The sequence below is a fragment of the Haliotis rufescens genome, unplaced genomic scaffold (genome assembly GCF_023055435.1).
Source record: "Haliotis rufescens isolate VD_foot unplaced genomic scaffold, xgHalRufe1.0.p SCAF_4, whole genome shotgun sequence".
Classification (NCBI taxonomy): Eukaryota; Metazoa; Mollusca; class Gastropoda; order Lepetellida; family Haliotidae; genus Haliotis; species Haliotis rufescens.
The window spans coordinates 43,990,354-44,018,019 of record NW_025964112.1 but is presented as its reverse complement, the minus strand read 5'-3'; the positions used below and the strand labels follow the sequence as shown (position 1 = coordinate 44,018,019).

The 27,666-nt window shown below is 40.1% G+C and overlaps 1 protein-coding gene across 7 annotated transcripts in view; it reads right to left on the bottom strand.

The window, feature by feature from the left end:
* LOC124135912 (protein TANC2-like) overlaps positions 1-27,666 on the bottom strand; it is a 366,285-nt gene that overhangs the window by 111,054 nt on the left and 227,565 nt on the right. For 5 of the 7 annotated variants that reach the window (XM_046501588.2, XM_046501591.2, XM_046501593.2 and 2 more), the window contains exon 2: positions 21,970-25,996. The exons of the other annotated variants lie outside the window; for them this stretch is intronic. In XM_046501588.2, the coding sequence (XP_046357544.1) occupies positions 21,970-23,584 (1,615 nt within the window). In that variant the 5' untranslated portion in view covers positions 23,585-25,996. The remainder of the gene's footprint in view (positions 1-21,969; positions 25,997-27,666) is intronic. 7 annotated transcript variants of the gene reach the window in all.

The following is a 27,666-nucleotide window of genomic DNA, read 5'->3' as shown; positions in this document are numbered from 1 at the left end:
ACGGAGCAATATTTCAGCTATATGATCGTAAAAAATCAAGACTGGACCAGACAATCCAGTGATTGACATCATGAGCAATGATCCACACAATTGAGATCAACAAATTCAGTATGCCTTACAAAACAATGAGTGAGTGATGACATGCATCAACCAAGTCAGCGAGCCTGACCATCCCATCCCGTTAGTCGCCTTTTATGACAAGCATAGTCGCCTTTTACGACAAGCATAGTCGCCTTTTACGGCGAGCATGGGTTGCTGAAGACCTATTCTACCCCGGATCTTCACGGGTCTTGTGAGTGAGTGAGTGAGTGAGTGAGTGAGTGAGTGAGTGAGTGAATATAGCTATATGCATCTTTAAGCAATATCCCGGAACACCAAGAATGGGCTTCCCATATTGTACCCATGTTGGGAATCAATCCTCGTCTTCAGTACAACGAGCAAGTGATCCAACCATCACCCAACAGGCCGTACTGACATATGCCTGTCATGTCAAAGATAAAGTATGACAAAATAAATTTGACACTTTATTTAACCAGGAGACAAAATCATGGGTGGTCAGCTCATCTTTTCAGCATCAAACAAGCATGTCAGCAGACAGAACCACACACTTTCTTTATAGTCAGAATAATTTCTAATCAAGAACTTAAACAAAAATCCACGTACCACTTACCTAACAACAAGGAATATATAGGCCACTTTGTACGTTGTTTCTCCTTGTGCAAACATTCCAACATTTGCCTTATCAAGCTGTCTCACTGAACAAACAGGTCTTTCTTACATAAACTGATACAGGAACGAAAATATTGTCAAGGAAAACATTCCAAGATTGACCCTGTCCCACGAAAGTCTTATCACAACACCGAACTGGATCCTGGGGCCCTGATTACATATATGGCTACAGAACAAATATGGGAAAAAATGAATCTATAATCACTGGATAGGTAATTAGATTTGAATAATATTGTTACCAACCTATTGGATTTCAGTGTCCGACAGAAAAAAAGCACCTGTTGGTTGTACGCAAATGTTCCACCATGATGAAATAGCAAGATGTTTCGTGCTACTAAATGTATACTTCACTGTGTCAAGCAGAAGGCTGGAGTGAGTGAGTGAGTGAGTTGGGTTAATGCCGCTTTTAACATTATTCAAGTTATATCACGGCGTGTCAGCTTAATGTGGGAGGAAAGCCCGAAGTGATGCAGGTCTCAGACGTTTACCACTTCGGTGAAACCCACGAGCACGGGTATGGTGCTGACAAACCTAAAAACATAATCGGGGCGAACCTGGTTTGAACCCACAATCATAGGTTTCTGGCGTGCCCAAGGGATGCAACTCTGCACAGCGAATCGCAGCGCCTTCGACGACTGGGCCACCCGTGCCCCCAGTGAGTGAGTGAGTGAGTGAGTGAGTGAGTGAGTGAGTGAGTGAGTGCATGAGTGAGTTTGGTTTAATGCCACTTTGGACAGTATTGTAGTTATTCATGGCCTGTCAGCTTTATGAGTGAAGAAAGCCAGATGAAATGTAGGTGTTAAGACGTTTTTCAGGTTGGTTGGTGCTGACAAACCTAGAAATATAAGTGGGGCAAACTGGGATTCAAACCTACGATCATAGGTTCCTGGCATGCTCAAGGGACGCAACTCTGTACAGTGAATTGCGATTATAGACGACTGGACCACCCATACTCCCCTTTGTGTCAAGCAGAATGCTGGAGTGACTGAGTGAGTTTGGTTTTAAGCTGCTTCAAGCTATATTCAAGGGAGGGAGTGAGTGAGTTGGGTTAAACGCGGCTGTTAACAGTTATATTACGGCGTGTCAGCTTAATGTGGGAGGAAAGCCCAAAGTGATGCAGGTCTTAGACATTTACCAATTTGGTAAAACCACGGATACAAGTCCGTGGTGAAACCATTGAGAACGTGTATGGTGCTAACAAACCTAGAAACATAATCGGAGCGAAACAGGCATGCCCAAGGGACGCAACTCTGCACAGCCAATTCTTTATACAAACTATATCATGGCTTGGACACCCTTTATTGGGAATCAAACCCATTCTTAAGGTATGATGAACCACGCTTTAACCACTAGGCTACCCCATCGCCCCAATAAGGAGAAATCTATTCTTGACTGTTTATACATGATATTATTAAGTATCATGTAGAAAAGTAGTTATGAATGAGTAATATGATTATGGTAATGGTTTTTTGTTTTTATGCATGCCCATTTTCTTGGTGTCGCTGAATATATTCATAACCAAACAATGCGTGCGTGATAGGACATATGAGTGATCTAGAAATCACTTGTGAATCAGTGCCCTAGAGACTGCGTGAAGAACATGAGGTTTTATATACTACTCAAAAGAAGTTCAAGAACACCTCTCTTTCACATGACTAATCCGTCATGTCATGACATATTAATCAACTTGTCATGACTTGACAGATTAGCTATAGTAATATGAAACAATAGGGTGTTTTCAAACTTCTTTTGAGCAGTGTCTTACTGTCAGTTTATCTGTAAGTTAATTATTAATTTGATGTCAATATTTCCTGATCAGCACAGGTCCATGGGACTTGAACAAATACCCAAGAGATGCTCAGAGAACTGTTTCATTCACAGCATGATCACCCATACAACATAACAATTAAATGTCAGCTTAATCAAAAGAGTCGCCATTTGTTCCAGATGGTTTTGTGCCCAGTGTGAGAGCATTGTGAGTGAATAGAGTATCTTGATGCAGGTATTAATAATACAACCTCCATGGGACACATCCTTATCCTTGCTTTCATCCTTTGTCATAAATCTCCACAAGAACCATCATCGTATGCTCCTTTCCCACAATGGGACCTATTTATTGTAATCTCTCCCATTCAACTACCTCAATCTTTTGTACTACTTCCCTTACAACTGCCTACCTATATTGTACTAGATTCCTCACAACTAATTTTACCTATTGTGGAGGCATCAAAAAGAGCAAGCCAAGTGCCCTGGTGACCTTATCCCAGGGATTTCTCTTTCTTATGATGTTTGCTCAGTGCTGGACTCGAGCAAATTGCCTCCCTGTGGAGAGCATGGTTTGTACCCCTCGGTCAATACTAGGTGTCCCCCTTTCGTTAATATTTTGTCAAATAATGATCAAAAACGCTTTTTTCAACAAAGATTCCAATAAGAGCAGGCTGTACTACAGTATCACAGTATTACAGGACGATGTTTAATGTTATATTTAAATTCAGATTGATTAATATGAAATTTTTTATTTAGCAACGTTAGCATAAATATTTTGATGCTGGTAGGTCAATACGAAATGTTAACATGTGAATGAAATAATAATTTGTTTTGATGAAAAACAAAGCATGGTTACATAAGAAAGCCACTGATATAACAACTGTAAGATACTCACATTGTGACCACTGGGCCTTTAAGGCAATGTCCTTACTCTCACTGTCATAGCTTAAGGACATCACAAAGCATGGTCTCATATCAAAATTTAAGTAATCTATCAGGGATAACCCTGATGACATCTGACACAAATTTACACAATGATAGCCTCTGACCCTATCAGTCAACTAATTGTGATACAGCTATACATCATAGGAGGCCGATCACACTACAGGAGGCCGACCACACCACAGGAGGCTGACCACATCAGAGGAGGCTCATTGGGGGCCCATCACACTGTAGGAGGCTCGTCCCATCATTGGGGCCCATCACACTGTAGGAGGCCCACCCCATCATTGCGGGCCCATCACACTGTAGGAGGCTCACCCCATCATTGGGGGCCCCTCACACTGTAGGAGGCTCACCACATCATTGCGGGCCTATCACACTGTAGGAGGCTCACCCCATCATTGGGGGCCCCTCACACTGTAGGAGGCTCACCCCATCATTGGGGGCCCATCACACTGTAGGAGGCTCACCCCATCATTGGGGGCCCATCACACTGTAGGAGGCCCACCCCATCAAAGGAGGCTCACCCCATCATTGGGGGCCCCTCACACTGTAGGAGGCTCACCACATCATTGGGGGCCCATCACACTGTAGGAGTCTCACCACATCATTGGGGGCCCATCACACTGTAGGAGGCTCACCACATCATTGGGGGCCCATCACACTGTAGGAGGCTCACCACATCATTGGGGGCCCCTCACACTGTAAGCCCAGCAAATCTTGCTGATTAAAAGAACAGAATTGATTTTGGCCAAATTATGATTTCATCACGAGTGGAATCACATAAGTGCATACACAACTTAATGAAAAGTTTGATCAATTATCAGGTCATAAAAAACAGTCTAATGTGGATTCTCCAAAATGTGATTTACAACATGTATTAACTGCATTTCCTGTTGCTTAATTCAGTATACCTGCCAGGAATGTATATTAGCAATAAGCAGTGTCAGCCATTGTAGACAGGCTGAACAAACATGCCCTCCAACACACCATGGGTTGTGTCACGTGGACCCACAATAGGCCAACAAACTGTATTGATCAATCAATTCATGCTGTTTTATTCACTGCTTATAGCTCTGAATAATGAGAAAAATCCAATTGTTTCACACAAAAAATGCTTGTAGGTGCGTTTTGCATCAGTTTTTGCAATATCACAATGGAGCTACCCAAGAACCATACCCATATGAGGACATCAAACCCTTTGCTATTTCAAATACTGGGCCACCCAAACTTCCTCAAACTATAACTCACTAGGAAAGATAGCAAGTATATCAGTGAATAGTATATGCGTGCGTGCATGCATTATCAGAATCCTGGCATGAGTATGGTTTTATGTCGCTTTTAGCACTATTCCCACAATATCACGGCAGGGGACACCAGAAATGGGCTTCCCACATCGAACCCACGTCTTTGGAGTGATGAGCGAACACTTTAACCACTAGGCTACCCACCACCACCGAATCCTGGCATGACTAAGGGAGGCAACTTTACACATTAAATAGTGGTGCTATAGATCTTTGTTAAAAATATGAACAATGGTGTGTTGCTGACAGACGAAGGGTCATAATGGGGAATAATAATTGGATCCTGGCATGGTTAAGGCAGGCAACTCAATGCCTCAGGTCACTACACTACACCATCCACGTCCCCCCTACTCAGTAGAATAGGTCTTCAGCACCCCATGCTTGCCATAAAAGGCGACTATGCTTGTCGTAAAAGGCGACTAACAGGATCGGGTGGTCAGGCTCGCTGACTTGGTTGATGCAATCACTGGATTGTCTGGTCCAGACTTGATTATTCACAGACCGCTGTCATATAGCTGGAATATTGCTGAGTGCGGCGTTAAACAACCAACCAACCAACCAACCAACCCCCCTGCTCTGCAGTAAAAGGATCTATCAGCTGGAGACCTTCTGAACTTTCGACAAGGCTGTATTCATTCCCAACAACTCTGTACACAGATGAATTCCTGCTTTATATCAGTCACAAAGGGAGCAGTGATTATCGTATGATTACATCTGTAATGCATATGACTGAAATATATTTACTACTCAGGCACTCAGTGCATGTCATTAATGTTAGAATTTTTTTTATATATATTCAAACTTTATCATACACATTTATTGGACGAGTTATGAGAATCATGATAATCCACTGATACTTGAGAGTCTTAACTCTCAAAGAGGAATTCCCCAATGAAAGATGAGTTGTGGACTACCAGCATGATGGTTGGCGCCGGAAAAGGACAAGTCAAAAACAGTTTCTTTTATGATAGAAGAGGATGAAGTTGGTTCGACGAAACATAATCGGAATCTTTGAAGACACAACACGTCTGTGTTAAGCTCCTATCACACGATGCTTCTTGCTACATCAAGGCAGCACAGAGCCAAGACTTATCATGTGACTGTGTGATGGGAGCCGTAGGCAAAATAATGACTATACAACTTAACGCATGGCCTCTTGGTCTAACACCTCCACAGTCAGACACTGGCCACAAGCTACACCAGGATTGTGTGGTATCTGTGGGGTAAGTTATGGTTGGTGTGTCAGACTTTTATCACCTCTAAACCCGCTTCCCTACCCATCAATGGAGTCAGGGCTCCTAATTACCGACCTGTTTGTAATCTGAGCTATCAGGAGATCACACTCGTCATGAATTAATCCTAACCATAAACCTTGCAGCTGCCCAGCCATGCTGTGAACCATTTCCGTAAACCTTCAGTGCCAGGGGTATACGAGGGATATCTTCTGGGCATATTACAAACTGGGACATAACTTGCTTAAGGGTCATAAACACACTTAATGAATGGTACTACGACACAATAAAAAGGTTTAAAATACATTGAAATGAAGCTGTACTGTGGTTTTAGCATTAACAAACCAGTACTGTTAAACAATAGGGGGTATTCCTTGGGTAGTCTGTCTTACAGACCCTGATACAAATATATATCAAATACAGCCCATGCAAGTCTATAATGTTTGGCAAGTCTAGATTACTGCAGTATCAGGAAATGAAGAGAGTCACTGGGCTCCCTTTTATTATATTTTTATTAAGATAACTGAACATTTTTTTTTCTGTACGATATGTTCATTTCAGAGACTAGATGTTAGTCTATTCCTGGGGCACATGAGTGAGTTGGGTTAGACACTGCTTTGACAGTATTCCAGTTATATCACAGCATGTCAGCTTGATGAGGGAGGAAAGGCCAAACTGATGCAGGTCTCAGTTTGTTTGTTGTTTAACGCCGCACTCAGCAATATAACAGCTATATGATGGCGGTCTGTAAATAAATCAAGTCTTGACCAGACAATCCAGCGATTAACATCATGAGCATCAATCCACACAATTGGGATACACTGAGATGATAACCATGTCACGTTAGTCGCCTTTTATGACAAACATAATTGTCATTTACGGCAAGCATGGGTTGCTGAAGACCTATTCTAACCCGGATCTTCACGGGTCAGACGTTTACAACTTTAGTAAAATCCACTATGCTGCTATAGAATCTAGGGGACATAACTCTTTAATTTTTAATATCAATTATTATGAAAAGGACCCCTTTTCTTTCACTGCTAAATTTCAAACGCTGACCGTTACATGTAAACTAGATCTTCCAGGAATCATTTGACCCCTTCAACATCCTTTCACAACACTATTTTCTGGGTGGAGTTTGGGTCTGGTTCAGGCAAACCATATCTCACAATTAAGGCACATCCATGTTTAAAGAAGCAGTAAGTTTGGCCCATCAAGCCAAACTCATAACATACAGTATTCCATGTTCAGATGAGGCATTCAAGGAGAGAATATATTTTTGTTCAGCATTGGTGCAGGATAGGGTTCACCTGAAAACTATTAGATATGTTGGCAGTAAAGAGGATGTCTGTTAAAAGATTTTATAGTGTGATTACTGCCCAAACAGGAATTTATGGCTATGATGTAATAGAGGTGAGTACTTAAAGGAATCATTGGCTTCACATACCATACCCATGTCAGGAATCAAATCCAGGTCATCAGCATGAGATTGAATGCCTCGACCACCAGGCCACTATAGCTGGGATGAGTCCAAATGTACTACCTGGTACCCAACACCCTATTACCCGGCCCTACCCGGGTACCCAACACCCTGTTACCTGGCCCTACACGGGTACCCAACACCCTATTACCTGGCCCTACCCAGGCACCCAACACCCTATTACCTGGCCCTACCCGGGCACCCAACACCCTATTACCTGGCCATACCTGGGTACCCAACACCCTGTTACCTGGCCCTACACGGGTACCCAACACCCTGTTACCCGGCCCTACCCGGGCACCCAACACCCTATTACCCGGCCCTACCCGGGGACCCGTTGTAGGTCTCGAGAGATGGGAACATAGTGTCGAAATGGGAATTGTTTTACCACAGCCCTGGCAAAAACTATTAAGATACACAGATAAAACGATCTGCCTACACTGAAATTGATAGACGCTTTTTCCCTTCCCGAACATATAAAAGTTAGAACAAATGCTTGCATAGTCAGAAAGAAATGTGAACATAATAACTATATTTGAGTTTCAATCTCAATGTCACTAAACAATATATCACATAGTCCAGGTAGTCTGGTTGTACCCGGGTCCCACTCAGGACCCACCCAACCCGAGTACCCGAGCTACCCAGCCCAGCCCCACAGGCTACCACACTGACCCCTGAAGCCTGGCCACCTGCACAAGACGGGCTTAGCAATAAAACTGCCATAACTCCATTACTTTAACACAGGCTTACAGCACCGCTTTGTACAACAGGCCCTGGTCTTCTCCCAGGCATGTCACATTCACAGGAACAGCAATCAAACTTCACAGGACAAAAGGAAACAACCAAAGAAGTACTGAAGTCTTTGGAAAGAGAACAAGCTTCAAACAGTTCATTCTTTACCGATCCAGGAAGACACTTCCTTCCTGTGTACAAACTTTTCCACTAACTTTCTTTCTTTAAAAGTCAGTTAAGATAGCCTTGCTCCAAGGCTACATTGAAGGGAAAAATAAAACATCAGTCTAACATAGTCTCTGAAATGATAATATTGTAAGATTTTCATTGTTAATTTGTCTCATACAGTAAACTACGTTTATAACAAAAATGCTTATAATGAACTGACGGATATTACATACTGTTTTTTGGCCCCGGGCAATTGCTATGTATATTCTGTATATATAAATATAATGAACTACGGTTATAACAAATTAAAATTAGTGGCCCCTTTGAGTTTGTTATAACTGTAGTTTACTGCATGTTTAAAGAATCTCAGAGAATCTCTTCATTTCTAGACTTGCTTTGTCATAGTAGACTTGCTTGGGTGTTTCAAATATTTTTGTAACAGGATCTGTAAGAGAAACAAGAACTACCGATATCATTCTTGTTACTGTGTCTTGCTACTTAGCAAGTCTAGATATGCCAATTAACATTACATATAATGATGCCAGGCTCTTATGGAAACAAAATAAGTTAAATACATAAAAAATAAATAATTGTATTTATTTGATAATAATTGCCTTAGAGACTTATTTCAGTCTACATTTGTTCCTCTGTCTTCATTCATAAAACCGTTATTGATGATAGTACAACAAAAGCATTCTCAGCTTTAATGGTAATCTGCAAGCCACAAATCACCTCAGCGCCATCACACAAGAGCAGTGGTACTTGATGTGATGGGTAATTACTTCTCTGTGGTGTAGCACTGCAAGATGGTAACACAGAACAAGGCAGGGACAGAGGTCCACACGGGATTATCTCATCAAAGACACATCCAACACACTCGGACCCACAAATAACTCAAAGGTTCCATTAATGAATATTGCTGTTTGATATCAATAATTTGATATATATACACCACTGGTAGAAACACAGTTGTTCAAATATACTACTCAAAAGAAATTTAAAAAAACAAAAAACACATCATTTTTTTCATATGACCAATGTTTGTTGTAAGAGGTGACTAAATGGATCGGATGGTCAGGCTTGGTAATATGGTTGATGCATGGCATCGTATCTAAATCACTGGGTTGTCTGGTCCAGACTTCATTGTTTACAGACCGCGGTAATATAGCTGGAATATTGCTGAGTGCAGCATTAAAAAAACAAACAAAAATAATCACTGATAGTATATGCAAACACTGACATTATAATATAGTGTAAATTGCATGTACAAATAATTTCACTGTATTTGAGACAGTTTACACACTAGAAAAAAGTGAGTGAGTTGGGTTTAACACTGCTTTGAACAGGATTGCAGTCATATCTCAGCCTGTCACCTTCATGTGGGAGGAAAGCCCGAAGTCACGCAGGTCTCAGACGTTTACCACTTTGGTGGGATCTGGACTTTTGTTAGGAAAAGAATAATTTTTTTTATCATGGCTTGAAACACGCAAGTCTAATATTTGGCAAGTCTAGATTACTGCAGTATCTGAAAATGAAGAGTCTCTGGGCTCCTTTGTATTATATGTTATAACTATAACTTAACAACTGTTTTTATCTGTAAAATATGTTCATTTCAGAGACTAGATGTTAGTCTACCTATGTCCCATGTCAACACGATGGAACACATATCTCAGCCCTGTCATGTTAAAACTGTATCCTACAAGCACACCTGTCACAGTACGTAATCAGTAGCTGTCTGCCTCACATTTCCACCTGTCACCTCAAACACAGAGGTGGTCAGCTCACAATACACCACTGCCATGACACTCCGCGGACTGTCCTATCTCATTTCCAATCAGCTGATACTCTCCTACTTTCACTGTAGCTTTGTCCAACAGATTATTGGACTTTGTTGTCATGGCAACAGATGTCATAACATATTAATATGATAAAAGATGTAGGGCAGCCAAGTATAGGTTATGGAGTGTGTTTGTATTGAATAAATATGTCAGAATATTTTTGTGTTTGTAAAATATATAAAAAATTGATCTTTTTTACCGCACAAAAAAATCAGTGTCATGTAATACCAAGTTCCAAGTCAAATAGTACATTCAAATAATCAATATTTAAAATCCTAAAAAAAATCATTTTTGTATGTCAAACCCCCCCACCCCCTCCCCCCTCCCATTATTATGAAATACCAAGGGTTTACAGATTTGTAATACAGTTAACTTCAAACGGTGAAAAAACAAATCACACTGCTTTGAAATACCATGGGTTAAAATCAGATATATGGTCAAAAAGTAAAAAACACTTTAAAATATACAGGACAATATTCCGGTTGGCATGGCTTTGGAATCCTATTTGCGTTCACGTGAGCGACAGAAAGTAATTACTAACAAAACATAAAGGCCTGACATCAAAGACACAACCACCGGAGGCTATTTATCTTTGACATTGCTACAAAACTTAGTCAGGAGTAAGTAGTCAGTCTTATCCTTGAGCAGGCTGACCAGTGGTAGCACGGAGTCATGTTCCAGTAGGCCATTGCCCAGCTACCTCGCCACTCAGGTATGGTCGTTAGTCACATGTGAACACCTGGAGCTCAGGTGAGGTGGAAACATCATGGAACCTTGCACGATCATTTGTCAAAACTGAAGAGGGCACATTTAACTGAACATTAACTTCACTGCTTGATGGACTTGTCTGGTTATGTGTACAGTGGTGGGGTATCACGTGAATAAAAAAACAAACAACCTTTACCGCTTGAGAATACTTTAGTGTATGTTTGTTTTACATCCTGGTAATCTGATACAACTTGTGAGTGACTGAATCCTGTTTTGTGCCACTTATAGCAATATCACAGTGGATACAGTTTGTTTGTTGTTGTTTAACGCTGCACACATCAATATTCCACCTATATGACGGCAGTCTGTAAATAATCGAGTCTGGACCAGACAATCCAGCAATTGATATAATGAGCATCGATCCTCGCAATTGGGATACAATGACATGCATCAACAAAGTCAGCGAGCCTGACCACCCGATCCCATTAGTCACCTCTTACGACAAGCATGAGTTACTGAAGACCTATTCTTACCCACATGTCACAGGTCATAGTGGATTCAGAACAGTACAATGAAAATACTGGTCATCATAAAACAGCTATTTTGATACATGTCTCAGACAGAATATTAAGTTGAATATCTATATCTTTTCAAGTCAGTGCCTATTTAAATAGAATGTCATATTTGATCACCCTTATCAAACGTTTAGGAGTATATTTTCTTTTGACAGTTTCCTTTTTTAGACAAAAGCGTGATTGAGTTTGGTTTAACATTGGTTTTACATATTCCAGCAATATCATGGTGAGGAAAGTGAAATGGGCTTCATGCAATGTACCCATGTGGAAAATCAAACCTGAACCCTCGGTGTGGTGAGCAAAAGCTTTAACCACTGGCCTACCCAAAAAAAACCAGTTCTAACACAAAGCTAAGTTATATTTTTTCATTATAAAGTAAACCAACCATATCAAAATAAAAATTCTATCCATTTTAGCTACAAAAATGGCAACGCTATTTTTCAGGGCATTATCACTTCTAGAAACCCTCGGTCCATCGTCGGGCAGTTGATGGAAGACCTCAGGCTTCTGCAAATGATAATGCCCTGAAAAATAGCGTTACCCTTGTAATAAATAGTACTTTAGATGTACGCCAGAATTTACAAGAAAGAAAGTGAAATCTCCAGAAGAGAATCTAAAACATAAAACCACAATAGATTCACCTACCTATAACCTCCCACTTGACCTTACCCCATCTGAACAATACAATATCTACGACACGTTTTAACAAAAGAAAACCATTTAACGTTTTTCAAAAAACGAAAACAGAAATAGGAAGCAGACGTACAGCAGCATAATGTGTTGCTCACATTCTTGTAATCCATCTACACATAACATAAACAAGTTCATTGTCAGTCAAGTGAATGGACAATTTGATTTATGTTTCATGAGAAAAAAAATTAATCAAAGGGTTATTGTTTGGATGTCTCTGCAGGCGGCACACTGAGCTAGCTAGGATGGGTGGCAGACACTTGAAGGAGTCCAGGAATCAGGAGGGTTGGAAAACGACAAACAGGTTACATAAAGGGCATCACAGGAAGAAAATCAACATAGTGTGTATCAACTATTCACATTGTGAAATAAAAAAATAAAAAATGTTTAATGTTGAAATTGTAATTGAAATGACACCACCTAGGGCTTGGTATTTAAATTGAATTCCTCAGACAACTGGCGTTTCGGTCCTTATGAATCATGGCATTCCTCTCAGCACACTCAGACCGTTTCCCACACACCTGTGGTGAATTCCTTGCCATAATGCACAGGTAGCCTCTTTTACCTGCACAGGTAGATGGGACAATTGATAATGACAACATCAAAGAGACGGTGGTGTAACCATGCCCCGCCTTAATGTGGTGAAGTGCAATGTGATCCTACAATGGGAAAAATTCTACATACAGGAATGAAGAATGGATTTTGGGGGGCGATGGGACTTAATGCTCCTTCACATCAAAAGACCAGGCACTTAATGGTCATGTTGCCATATAAACAGGGCTTATAAGAGAGATGGACACTTCAGATATCAGTTTAAGTGAAATCTATCTCTACATATAACCAGAAAAGCAATGTTTTTTTATAACCCAGTATGCTGCTGATTTTTCCTTTTTAATGTCATGATTTCTTGCAATTGTGGTGAAATTATACCTGTGAGTGAGTGAGTTAGTGAGTGAGTAAGTGAGTAAGTGAGTGAGTGAGTGAGTGAGTGAGTGAGTGAGTGAGTGAGTGAACGAGTGAACGAGTCACAGAGTGGGTGGGTGAGGGAGAGAGCAAGTGAGTTTGTGGGTGAGATATTCACAAACTTAGAAAATCTTTTAAAACAACAAATCCTTCTAACTCACAAGGACCACCTTCGCTAATGGATTCATACGTGTGCAAAACATTTCAAACAATTATTAAATTAACATATAAATTCAACTTTTCCCGAGAAAAGAACTGATAACAGAAAGATGCCTGGCAGAATCCTGTTCCTCCACATTACTTGGCTGAGTAAAATACATCCTTATTATTATTTAAATCCTCAACGTATGTATGGAAATTATCAATTCTTCCAAATTGCTGAACTCCTTATCTTTCAGACACTTTCCACAAAAATCTCAATAATGGATGCCTAATATTTAAGTCCTGCTTTCGCAGGTTTCTGAAATATAGAAACACCTGACTTTCAACATAAATGTTAAACAAGGGTCACTCCAAGGAACCTGACACTTGACATAAATGATAAACATAAAATTCAACAAGTCAAAATCCGTCAAAGTATACAACTAATAAGTTCGTCCCCACTGAAGGGGCACGGGTGGCCCAGTCGTCTAAGGCACCGTGATTCGCTGCGCAGAGTTGCGCCCCTTGGGCACGCCAGAAATCTATGATTGTGGGTTCGAATCCCGGCTAGCCACGATTATGTTTCTAGGTTTGTCAGCACCATACCCATGCTCTTGGGTTTCACTGAAGTGGTAAACGTCTGAGACCTACATCCCTTCGGGCTTTCCTCCCACATTCAGCTGACACGCCGCGATATAACTGGAATACTGTTAAAAGCGGCGTTAAACCCAACTCACTCACTCACTCGTCCCCACTGATGTGTAACTACCAAAAATTGTAAGATGAGCTCGGACTTCCCCAATAATGATCCTTATAAAAACACAACAACCCTTGAGGCATTATCATCCAAATAATAGATAAAATATCTATCATAATACACGCCTATCTTCTCGAAGAAATAATCCCACAATTGCCTTAATCCCCAACACGATTCCCAGCCCTGAAATGAAGTCCTTGACCTATAGTAATTCCGGCTGGGGATCAAAGTGAGGCAAAGAGACCTAGATAGGTGCCCTGAGTTTCAAACTAGCCTCACCCAACGGAACCAGTTTTGATTAGCTGAATTTAGGGGATTAAGCGGATAAAGCAGCAAAGCTGATGTTTATTGGTCTGAGAGCTGATGTAAAAAGGGTGGTCTAGACAAGGAGGGACACAGAAGAAATATATGGTGTGTCTGAGTGCTGTAGTGTTGTGTCAAGTTGTGTACATGATCGTGAACAGTGCTGGCCACAGACTGATAAATACACATACACACTAATGTACTGGATATATAGCATTGTAACAAGCCTCTACTCAAGCCATGTGGTCGAGTTAGGTCTACGTATTCATTAAGAAATGACCCCTAATTTCAAGATGCATACAAATTTGTGGAGAGCAGACGGATTTAGGAATATTTTACTTCCTTCACTACAAACTTCCAGCTTTCCATGAAGTTGAAATGAAAATTGTACTAATTCCAACATAAGAATGTTTGGAATGAGACATGATATCATCAAATCTAATCATTTGAGTAATGTTAGGAACCAAAATATCCTGAAAATACCAGCAATTTCAATTTGCTTACAAATTTGAAAAGTGCTGCCAGATTAGGAAGAGTCTAATGTCATTTCCTTCACTACAAACTTGTAGCTTTCCAAGAAGTTAAAAATAAAAATGTTGAGAAATCAGATAAGATATCATCAAATCAAATCTCTTAAGTTTTGCAACAAAATATCATGAAAACACTGCTCATGTTAAGGTTATATCAAGAACAAAAAATCTTTAAGTTTTAAAATCATTTCTTCTCGAAAATATAAACAGGAAGTTGGTTGTGGTATAAACAAATTTTAAGACTTTGGTTCATGAGTTGAATCAGAACAGTTCATTTCGACAAGTGGTAACACGTACATCATAACTAGATTCTGGGAGAAAACAAGAAGCCCTTCCAAATTTTTTACTAGATTCTGACTACGTGTTTAACCGCATTATGTCTGATCACATGGTACTGATCTGGTATATCAGAAAAGAATACAGTAAACTACATTTATAACGAACACGTTTATAACGAATTGACGGATATACCGAACTGTATTTTGGGTCCAGTCCATATGCTGTATATGTGCTTATAACGAGCTACATTTTTAAAGAACAAAGTCTAGTAGCCCCTTTGAGTTCGTGATAACCGTAGTTAACTGTAAATATAAAAATGTGTTTAAAATCGTTCATAATCCACATTGTGTTTTAATAGTGTATAAGTGTGTGAACATATCTATAATGAGATACAAATGAGTGAGTGAGTGAGTGAGTGAGTGAGTGAGCGAGTATCAGTGAGTGTAGAGAATCAAACACTGGCTTGATGAACAAATGCCTTATCCACTTGGCTACCCAAGAGCACTGAGTGGTGGCATTGCGTATATGTAACTGCTGAAAGGTAACAAACTCGAGATATGTAATCAAGGAAGACAAAAGCAAGGTGTTACACTATCAGATTACAGATGTCGTATATCCTAGCTATCTGTGGTATAACTGTAGTATACCCCCTGGTTGCGTTGGAGCCACAGGAGGCAGGTCACAGAGACCTATGATAGACACAGATAAATATACAGCAGGACCAACCACTGGTCCTCGTCAAGGAGTTGAGGTGTGTAATAAAGCTGTTGGTCTTACAGGGATGGTTTATGTGCCACTACAGACATCTGTAAAACATTCAGGTTGGAGGCACCAATTGCCAAGTTCTTATTGTTTGTGAGAAATCCACCAGCAACGGGGAGCATTATGCTGCATCAGTGGCTCTGAAGGAAGTCACAAGCCATGGCTAATCGACAAATGACAATAAATCATGAATGATTTAGTCCAGAACAGTTTGGTTCAGGAACACTTACAAAATGAAAAGTGCATTCTGCAGCATCAGCAATTTACATTTACTCTCAAACTGTCTGGAGCAGACAACAACAGTTAAAATGAAAGAGTTTTGCAGAGCCCATATTTTAACCTGACCCTGACCTGAAGTCACTGCCAACGGGAATATGCCTTGCAGGATAGTCTGACCAATGACAAGACTGCATCACTCACTGTTGCTTCACCACATATTGCTCGTCTTCCTGCCACCTGACTTATGTAACTAGGGACGCAGTCGGGGAGTCCAGTGGTTGAAGCGTCTGCTTGTCATGCTTGCCCAGGTTCTATTCCCCACATGGGTACAATTTGTGAAACCTGCAGTGAAGTTGCTGGAATGTTGACAAAAGCAGCATAAAACCTAACTCACTCACTCACTCACTCACTCAATGGTTTACTCACTGAACTGTAGACCAGGTTCCATAACAAAAATGGCTACAAAGTTCCTAATGTTTCCTGCATCGATATTGCTTCAATACTTATAAACCTGCACAAAAATCACCCACTTGCTCTTCAAACCTAAAAGCACCACTTAAAAATGATTAAGAATTGACTTCAATATTTTTGCTTTAATGGCGGTATAAACGTAAAACAGCATACTGTGTAAATCTGAATAACTCCATAAACACAAAAAACTTAAATCTAATACGTCAACAATAACTTCACCGACTGCTTATGTAATCATTAACACAGAAAAAAACCTATAAACAGCAAAACAAAATCAGTGACATCATGCAGCACAATAATGCAACACAAGCCCCGCCCATTCTCTTATCAATCAATCAAGAAACAGTAGTCTGTCAGTGGGCGTGGTTTGTGGTACCCAACATACAAAAAATGGCTTGATTAGCCAATCAAATGCCATGTAATCACTTTCAATTTATTCACTGTATCATGAACACAACCAGACCAAGCACCCCATCCCTCGAGAGACTCCTTCCTGCACTGCCACATGGGCATGTATCATGCAGCCACCCTGTTTGCATAGACAGGCTTGCCATTGGTTTTCTCACACAGAGAGTTCGCCTGTTGTATTTTTGCACCTGTTCTTATCTTGTCCCTGTTTGAATACACACCTGGTCTTGCCAAACACACTCAATTAAATACCTAAACTTGTAGATGTCCTACGGTTTAAACACTCAGTAATGGCAAATTGCAGCATCTCTTCTTCCTCATTATCATGGCAGGTGTGATTTCATCATGTTATCTGAAGCCCTGTAAAAAGGCATAAGGTGTATCAGTTAAACACGATCTCGATCCCAACCCCGACCTAGAGTAGCAGTGATTCAATGGTCGAGAAGGAAAGGCTGTCAGAAACTTATTATTTGTGAGGAGGTTTAAAAACAATTTGATAACTTTTATTATATTTGGTACAATGGGGATGGTGACTCTTCTGTTTGGCTGTAACTGTCTCGTGCCACCTTTATCAATATTCCAGCTGTAAGACTGTTGTTTGTAAATAGTTGAGTCTGGACAAGTCAATCAAGTGATTGACATCATGAGCATCGATCTACACAATTGGGAAACAATGATATGCATGATCCAACTCAGCAAGCCTGACCACCCGATCCAATTAGTCGCCTTTTATGACAAGCAGAGTCGCCTCTTATGACAAGCATGGTTTGCTGAAGACCAGGAAATCTCTTCATTTCCAGCCTGCCAATCTAGTATTGCAGATTTGCTTGAGATTTTCAGGTATTTGTGTTTCAAGGCTGTACGAGTGAGTATGGTTTTACGCCGCATTTAGCAATATTACAGCAATATCACGGCAGGGGACACCAGAAATGGACTTCACACATTGTACCCGAGTGGGGAATCGAACCCAGGCCTTCGGCACGAAGAGCAAACACTTTAACCACTAGGCTACCCCGCCACCCCCAGGGCTGTATGAGTGATAAGGTACAAAGGAACACCATCTGGAATGACAGATAATTGCCTCCCAAGTTGCCCCCACTCGCCTTCATTCCCAAGATTCCTACCTGGACATTAATCCCCATTTCTGCACCCCAATACAAGAATGGACTTACTGAGCTCTTAATACCTGAAGCATATTATGCAATATTTACATATTGCATAACAGCTGATCTCATAATCCTTTCAAACAGTCCAAAAGAGTCAAGAGTAAATACAACTTAGACAGTTTGTGAATGTTAAAAAATATTAGTTCTGTTTGAATATTTAGCATATAAAACCATCTCGTCTGATGGTCGACTTCAAGTAATATTCAATTACACTTTGTTCAACTTGAGATTGGTTGTAATCTCTGTCATCATGACTGATAGAGAAAGGATCTGAAACTCCAAGCATATAGAACCAATATTTCATTGAGCTTTGTAGACTGCAGCAAGAAACTTGAAATCACAGGCAAGATTTAATTTGGTCATTACATGTAAATATATAAAAAACATCATTAAGAAAAATCCAATTATTCCAGATTCAATTTAAAAGCAATGATTTCAGGTCGTAATATAGCTGTGGTAGTCAATAACATAACCGAACAGATTGTAATGACAAAGCAGAATGTGAACAGTTGCCATGAAAGTGCTTTTACCGTAGCTAATTATATATACCATCATAAGAATCTAACAGACCACAGACACATACCATTTGGTAAATATAGGTACTTTACTGAAATAGCTGAAAGGTTAGTCATTTAGTCATCTGGAAACCAAGGCCAAAGAAAAATATGTCTGTTTATGGTTTCTGGGCTCACGCAAGTCTGAACTTTTTTTCCCCCGAGTTGCACCCTTTCCGCAAAAACCTGCAGTCATCACTGATTTTCAGTTATCCTTTCAAATAATTTTCACCGCTATTTTGCCTTTTACTCCCAATGGAATCTGTTTTGTCAGATAATCAATAAAATTTTCTGGCGTCAGTGACTTATATTTACCACCTACCAAGTATTGTCATTATTACATACCAGTTCACTATAGATCAACCAGTCATTATTTTCATTTGAAAGCAGGCTTGTACTGCAAAGAAAATATAAGCCACACACCAACAAAAAAATATAAAAAATTTAAAAACAAAAACAAACATTAAACAAAACAAACCCATCTACCTTCCCTTACTTTTGGATATGGATTGAACTAAGATATGCAAATGTTATTGTATTACCATCATCTTCACAGCAGTAATATATTAGAGTTATAAATACTTAGGTACCGGAACCTTACAGGTGTGAGAAGCAGGACCTGGTGTTATTCACTGAACAATGGCAACACCCACTGGAGATGTCAACAACGTTCATGTTGGTTTATGCAAATTTAAATTTGGGTCACTTTGTGTCATCACATATCCTGGTCCGTTAATACCATAGATCCACAAATAAACACATACACAATGTCTACCCATTAAACAATGGCCTCACACCATCTGTCCAAAAAGGTAACTGTGCCTAACAAAATAAATTCTCGATTGCTTCCAGTCATAGCGTAACTCTTAGCTTAAGCAACAAATAATGATTAGAACTTAATGCTTACATAATCAGGGAATCTAGGATTCGAACCCATGATCGTAGTTTCCTGACACACCTAAGGGACAAAACTCTGCACATTGAATTGTGGTGCCATAGATAACTGGGCCACCTGTGCCCCAAACTAGCAATAATGACATCAATACTTCAGAACAAAAAGGAATACTAACGGTTGTTAGAAGTAGTACGGTAACAAGACACAGTTTCAATGAAATCTTATCTTGTGAATTTGAATCATCTTGCTTGGTTCTGAATTATCAGGCCCGAATTCCGGGACAGCTATTTTAAACTCTGACTGCAACCTTAATGGGCCATTACACCTGAATTAAGATATGGAAGACTTGTCAAATATGACAAATATGTGGTACATGCTTACAATTCCCATTTGATTACTGGCATACAAATGTAAAAACAAGAACACCCAAATACCTTTCCACTTCTCGACCTCACGAGGGAGCAGCCTACCTGGACAAAATTTACCAAGAACAAAGTCTGTGTTTTGTAATACTTAACCCCAAGGAAAATATTGATATCACGTCTTAATACTGAATAGGACATTTACTGTATTTACAAACAGCTAATCTTATCCCATATCCCAATATATGGGAGGTGAATACTTTTCAATGGCTCCGGCCCACCACCTAATTGCTGTGTTTTATGTCTACTCTATTACCTACCTAACAACTACTCACAACCACAGGAATGTTTCATTACTGCTCTAAAGAACCAACTGATTCCTTCATACTAATAATGTCAATCAGTCACGCCATGTCCAATTATATAGTGATATGAAAGAATCGGTTGCTTTTAACCTCTGTTGAGTTGGTGTTTCTAAACTTAAAACAAGGTAACACACTTTTGTTTTTTCTAAGAACAAACATGGCTGGGGTTAGTATAAGTGGATGACGACTAAATAAGAACGAAACAGTGACAGAAGATGTATCAGGGATTGTCTTGAGATGGATCCGGGGACAGTGATATGAAAGAATCGGTGGTCCTTAACCGCTGTTGGGTTGGTGTTTCTAAACTTAGGAACAAACGTGGTCGGAGTTATTATTAGTGGATGATGACCAAACAAACACGGAAAAGTGATGGAAGACGAAGACATATCAGGGATTGTCTTGAGATGGATCCGGGTTATGATTCATGATTGTCATAAACAGTCATAGAGGATGAAGAATCCGAAACAGATGTCTAGTCGGAATGAAAAAGCCAATAATGAAAAAAAACAGGAGATAAGTTCAAGTATAACACGCCTAAATGAAATAAATTATTACAAACCAAAGTTCTCAAAATAATCCAAAATTTTATTTAAATTTTTTAATTTCGCACATTTAGTAATCACCTGATTATGATACTGTACATGAACACCTTCTCAAGCAGATGAAAAAAAAAATAAATTAAGAATACAATTCTCTGCAGAACTATAAAATAAGATCTTAAATGGTTTCTTGTGGCTTCCATTGTTGGAAAAAAGAAGAGAGGTGCAACAGCATGATCCTCCCTATGCTTCATCACCTCTCAGTGATGCAGTCTCACCTGTATTTTCACCTGTAATTACTGTACTGAACACCCACACAAAGGCCTAGTGTGTATATCATGTAAGTAACACTGTAGGTGTAAGTAACACTGTAGGGCTGTTCTCAACTCTACACCTTAGCATGCCATAGGTATTATTCACAAACATGCCTCTGTGTCTCTAAATGATACTGACAGACACAATTGGGTAATTGTGCTTCAGTAACACCAATTGATCAAGTGTATCTTTATCTTGTGATCTTCACCACTAAACATGTGCAAAATTAATTCTGGTTCAAATGTCATCTTAAACGTTTGACACATACATGAGAATATACTTTATTAAAAATACTTGAAATTAAAACAGTCACAGAGATATAAGGCTATAACGATTAAGTGGTTGTTGGTATATTTACTCAACATTCTCATTGTACAGAAAACTGACATAAATTAATGTATTCATTCTTTGAAAAGAACCTATTATAGTTCTGATAAATGCATATTTGCTGTTACTAATTTTTCTCTGTAGATGACGTTTTAAGTACAAATCATTCATTCGAGCCACTATGACTATACAGTGAATTAAATGTGACAAGTTTACCAAACATAATTAAATAACTTCATTAATCATTTGAAAAAAATGTTAACTAACCAGACAGTCCATTTTCCACGTGTTTATACATTGATTTGGACAACTAACACCTGAAAATATTTCAAATAGTCTTAATTAAAAAATGCTGACATGACAACTTTTAATACTTCAATTAAGACCACCAACATCTGAAAATGAATATACCAATATTCAAACTTAATCAAAGAAGCGCCAATCTTACCTTGTGGAGGAGGCATCCTTGCGTAATGAACAGTAACAGGTAATTCCGCCAATGAGGACACACTGTAATTCCACGCTCGTTCAGGGGAAGTAATTTGTGAAAACAAAGCACCACTTATAATCTGAGGTCGTATTCCGCCCCTCAAAGACGATATACTATGGCTCCTTGCACGCATACCCTCTTCCTCCAGTTGTTGCATTGAGGAGGAACTCAGCTTAGCTGGAACGCTCCTGCGTGTTCTTGGGGACATCACCGAAAGACTGCTACTCCGTTCCCGATTGTACTCCATGTCGTCTGTCGTAGCGGAATAGGAAGTCGGGGGACCAACGTTTCCAGGAAACCCAAATTGAACTGGTACACTTGAACTTAACGTTCCATTTTCGTGGATTTCTGGAAGTGGACTTAAATTGCCTTTATGTCTGAAATTATGCGGCATGTTCATTCCTGAAGTTGGGCTCCCATATATTCGACTTCTTTCATGAATTCCTGAGTGCTCATTTTCTCGTGACATATTCTTGTCATTTGGAGAATTTTCATTCACAGGACTTGCAGTTTTTAATGCCCGAGCTACAAGTATTCTCTGTGCCTGTGCTATCTCCTCTTTACGTGGACTAGTAGAGATCGCACCATCAAATGAAGCCTCTCTTTGAAAATGACGTAACCTAGCACTAGTCGCACCCATGGCAATACGACTTTTATTCCTGCTGCTTAATTCCAAAATTGTTGCAGAGTACGTCCTCGGACGAATATCATACTCTTCATCAAACTCATCATGATCATGATCCATGGAGCGTTCCAACTCGGACAATGCGTCCGAGCTTACATAATGAGACTTATGTGAAGTTAGGCTATGAACTGAAGGTGATTTGGCCTTCTTAATATTCGGACTTGACATCGTAATGAGCATGCTGTTTTGCGACATGGACAGATCCCTGTTCATACTAGCTAAGCCTCGCCGTTTACACAGTTCAAGCAACTTATCATTGTAGAGGGAGTGCGAGATCTCCCTGAACTTAGCTGCAGACGTATCACCAGTGTCACCAGAGTCGTGACTGACAAGTTTCCTGCATGCTGTGCTGTACCCGGAATCTGTAGTGTGGGGGAGGTCTTTAGCTCCCCTGTCATTATGCCCGCTAGTCACAATACCTGCATCCTCTGTTTTCATGTCACTCTCCACCGAGTGCTTGGTATGCGATCCGGCCTCGGCTACCTGTGAAAGCTGCTGCAAAGGGCTTACCTTTCTCAACGATCCTACTGGTGCATTCTTGTCACCTGCAAGTTCTAACTGTTTTAATAGTTCACGCTGAGCTGACTGGGCAATTTCACGAGAATTCCTTGACTGTTTGAAAAGTTCCCTTCTAGCGGACGAAGGTATTTCACCTGAATTCCGTGACTGTTTAAAACTTTCCCGCTGGGAAGTGGGTGACATTTCATTGGTCTTCCCACCACCCTTTTTACTCTTACTCGTATCAGAAAGAGAAGAGCTTCTCTGTCTATGTGGACTCTTGGATCCTTTTCGGGCGCGCGACACAATCCCGTGAAACGACCAACTTCGTCCCCTCGGCTCCGGAGAGTCGAGGTCTTTTTCCCCCGACGATCCAATTTTGTTCCCCATATTGTTCAACTGTACACAGATTTACAAATGAACAGTCTGGCAATACCCTTGTTCAAATGTTAGGACAATTTTCACGCTGAGGTGGATTCTGACAAAGTAAAATGTAAACATGTTCCACACTGGCGTGACTGTCAGCTCTCCCTGTCAACATTCTAAACTGCTGCATCTGCAACATCCCTTCTATAATCCCATAATCCCGTGAAAACCACCTGTGCAAAATATTTATCAACGATTCAGCCCCTACTCAAAACAAAAGAAGTCTGGTCGGTGGATGGTGAATGTAGCGTACAGTGGCGACAAAAAGCATGGGAATTACATCGAGGGTAGCAAAGTTTCAGCAAAATGGAAATGAAAACATCTGTCAGTTCCCACAGATGAAACACCTGCATATTATTCGGCGAACAAAATGTAGAAAGTCTCAACTTTGAAGTTCATGACAACAATCCCAAACCGTTACGGACACAAATACTAACCTTGTGATTGTAACATAATCCCTCTTTATGTCCAATAACATGAAGTTGATACTCTCAATTCATAAACATAAACACCATAAATGATATCTAGTGGACCTTCGACTGATAGCACATTCAGAATGTCCTGATTGTTACTGTTCTCAGCTGGTCCGTTTCCCACTGCATAAGAAATACTGTAAGCAGGACAAATATCCAAGGTCCAGAATATGTAGAAGTGTATATATCACAATTTGCTCTCCCGTTATAACCTCTCACATGATAAGCTTAACCTGAACCTGCAGCTCCTCCGATGAGAATGTAAATCCAACTGACTCACAGAGCAACTGGCAAAAAATGTTGTTTCCTTTTTTACAAGTGACACACGTTGACTAACTCAGAGAATATCAGAGGGAGGTATGAAAGCGATCTCGACAGGTAAACACTGTTGCCACGATGCCCCCCTGAGGGTCAAGCTGGCCATTAGGTGAGCCTATGTCTCACATATTACACTGGCATACTTTCCAACTGTGTGTCATTCAGACCACGCGGCAGAGCAGACGCCAGGGAGCATAGACCACATGTAGATAAACAACAACCTGATCGTAGGCTTCTTACTCTCTACAAGTTCTTCTGTATTCATTCATTCTGTTATGGAGGTAGCAGAAGGCTATCACTTGTAGCAGACGACACGGGGAGCAGACGACACTTGGAGCAGGGCAGACAACTTTATAGTTGATGTCAGTTCAGGGCATGCCAGTCATAATAGTTAAGGTCGCTGTTGATAATGTCTTCACTGGACCAACAATGTATATTGATTGCTAGTAATGGTTTTATCGGGGGCTCGGGTCAGCCAAGCAGACGTCAGTCTTGGTAGGAAGAACATTCAATATCTCTGTCAATTCATGTAAGTCCTGTTGACTTTAGTTTTAGTCGCAGTTGGCTTCAATATTGATCTGAACCATTATCATGACTTCAGTACACGAACTCGTCCCATCCTTGCATGGTGTAAGCAAGGCAGCAGACAGCTGAAGCTGATATTACTTTATCAGGCTCACCTCAAATAACTTTAAGTCACACTTCCCTCCACAGGATAGCAGACGGAATTCAAACAGCAGCAGACGTCAGATTACACAGTGTTTTTTATAGTGTCGAGACAAGCAACAGGTTCCACACGAGAATTACATTGGGTAGATGACTTGGTGTTCCTTTCAGCAAACCATGTAGCCAATCTAAATGAATTGAGACATGAGTTGGTGAAAATCCACCAAGACAGGCTGACATTCAAACTTTCCTCATGTAAATAGAAGTATTCTATTCATTATTTATTGACACAAACTGTGTAGAATGCTTTAAGGGAGGTGGTAGTCTGTTTGTTGAGTTTGGAACAAGGTTGACTAAATCGATCCAATTGAGGTCCACTTCATCCCCAAATCCAATAAACAACGGTAAATCAATGTATCTGTCGAAGCTGGCTGCTGTAATTTGTTGAAGTGGTAAGTAGCAGACGTCAACTGTAGCAGACGTCAACTGGAGCAGCCGTTAACTGGAGCAGACGCAAAGGTAATTGGCATCAGTAGTAATAGGATGTTGTTACAAGAACTTCACCGAAGCAGAAATCTGTCAGGCAGACATCCAATGTATTAACGATAAACTTCACAGATGTCAATGATTCAGTGTACTAACCAGTCCTGAAGGTGTAGGCGAGAATTATACAAAGGTGAGGCTATAACTGTAGGAGATATCCACAGTTGAAGAGACGCTGTTACTATAGCACAAATGAAGTGTGACGTTGGTAAACATCACCCGATGTACCCAATAGCCATTTCTCCTTTGTGGCAATGATACAGTCTCAATGGAGGCTCACTTGTCGGTGCAAAAGTAACAAGCCCAGGGTGCACGTTCTCATTAAGATCGACTTGCGTTATTCATCTTTCAATCTTCTCCATTCACCCATGACACTCTGTAAACAGAAAGACGGGCTATAATATGTGTGTAACCCAACAGTCGTTTATACATACACATTCCAGGCAGCTGATTCATAATCTATTAACTTGAAAAAAATATCGCATTTTAACCTTAAACATCTATTTCCATACAAACTCAAGGAAGAAATCACCCTGTGACTCAGACATAAATATATCATTTTAAAGAGGGCTGCACTTGAAAGTCGAAACACAAGTGAGGAAATATGATATGTCAACCTTGAATTATTGATACATTCCTTGACGAGGACTTGACATGAAAATGCCAAACGGCACAGGAGCAAGTTTAAAAGCGGAATCATGAACATAGGAGCAAGATTTTATTTTTGGAAAACCTCAGTGCACCTTGCCTAAGAATTAAGAATGACAGAGGATATTCAAAGTATATTGTCCAAGTTCTCCTCTTTCACATTGGGCTCTGAGTTATGTGTCCTTGGTGGTGTCTACATGATTTTAGGAGCTGAATTATCTTGTTACTGTCGAATGAGGGTCACAAGGTGCAAAGACTTTTTTCGGTGATATATTTTTAGGTGACAATTTAATCTTTCTTTTGCCAACCTGCTGACACTGTATGGTAGCTCAAAGTGGGAACTTTGTCAATAGTGAAAAGCGAGTAATGCCACGTACAATAATACCCATAAGCTAGCATGATTGAGTGACGTAACTTTCTGATATCTGACGTAACTTTCTGATATTTGCACATATCCATTTCAGGGAGTCTCAATGTCGATTAGGCAGCTGAAGTGATATGTTGTCACACTGTATCTGCTTATTGCTTTTTACACAAAAATCAGATTAAAAATTATATTATGAATAAATGTTTATCTTTAGGGGCAATAATTGTACAAATTATCAATCAAACTCAATACGTCAACCTATCGAACAACAGAAAGCTCCTGAAATAAATAAGTGACCGGAAGCTACTTTCGAATTTGACATCATCATTTCGTTCTTTCTGTGAATGCTGCACACAACAATATGCCAGCTGTATGACAGCAACCTGTAAATAATCAAGTAGGGACAAACAAATCCAGTGATTGATATTATGAGCAACGATCAATGTTGTTGGGGTGCGCTGACACGCCATTAACCAAGTCCTCAATCATGACACCTGATCAATTTCGTCACCTCAAACGACCAACATGGGGACCAATTCTAACCCAGAATTCCTCCATTCCATACTAAGTCGGCACTTACAACCAGCAATGGTGTGCTGGGGTCTCATTCCATACCGCGTCCCCACAGCGTGGCCCTTTCATAGTGACCAACCATGAGATAAGGGACCTTATGGCTGAAAATCACATTTTGATTTCTTATTTTACTGTAAAACTACAGTATCTTAGGACCACAAAAATACAATTCACAAGCTTCAATTTATATTTATTTCAGTGATGCATGGCATCAAACATTTGGACTCATTTTCAACGAAGTCCCATTTTAAGACTTATGACTGTTTATGTAATAATTTCAGTTTTTATATATGTGTGAGTAATTGAAAGTAGACATGTATGCCGAAATGCTTTAAAATGTTTTTTATTACATTAAGAACTAATGGTGATTTTTTAGAAGTAAGTTGACTTCAAACGTCGTTCTTTATGACGTCACGGCACAATTGTATCCTAGCACCCATAAGATCCCTTTTCTCCTG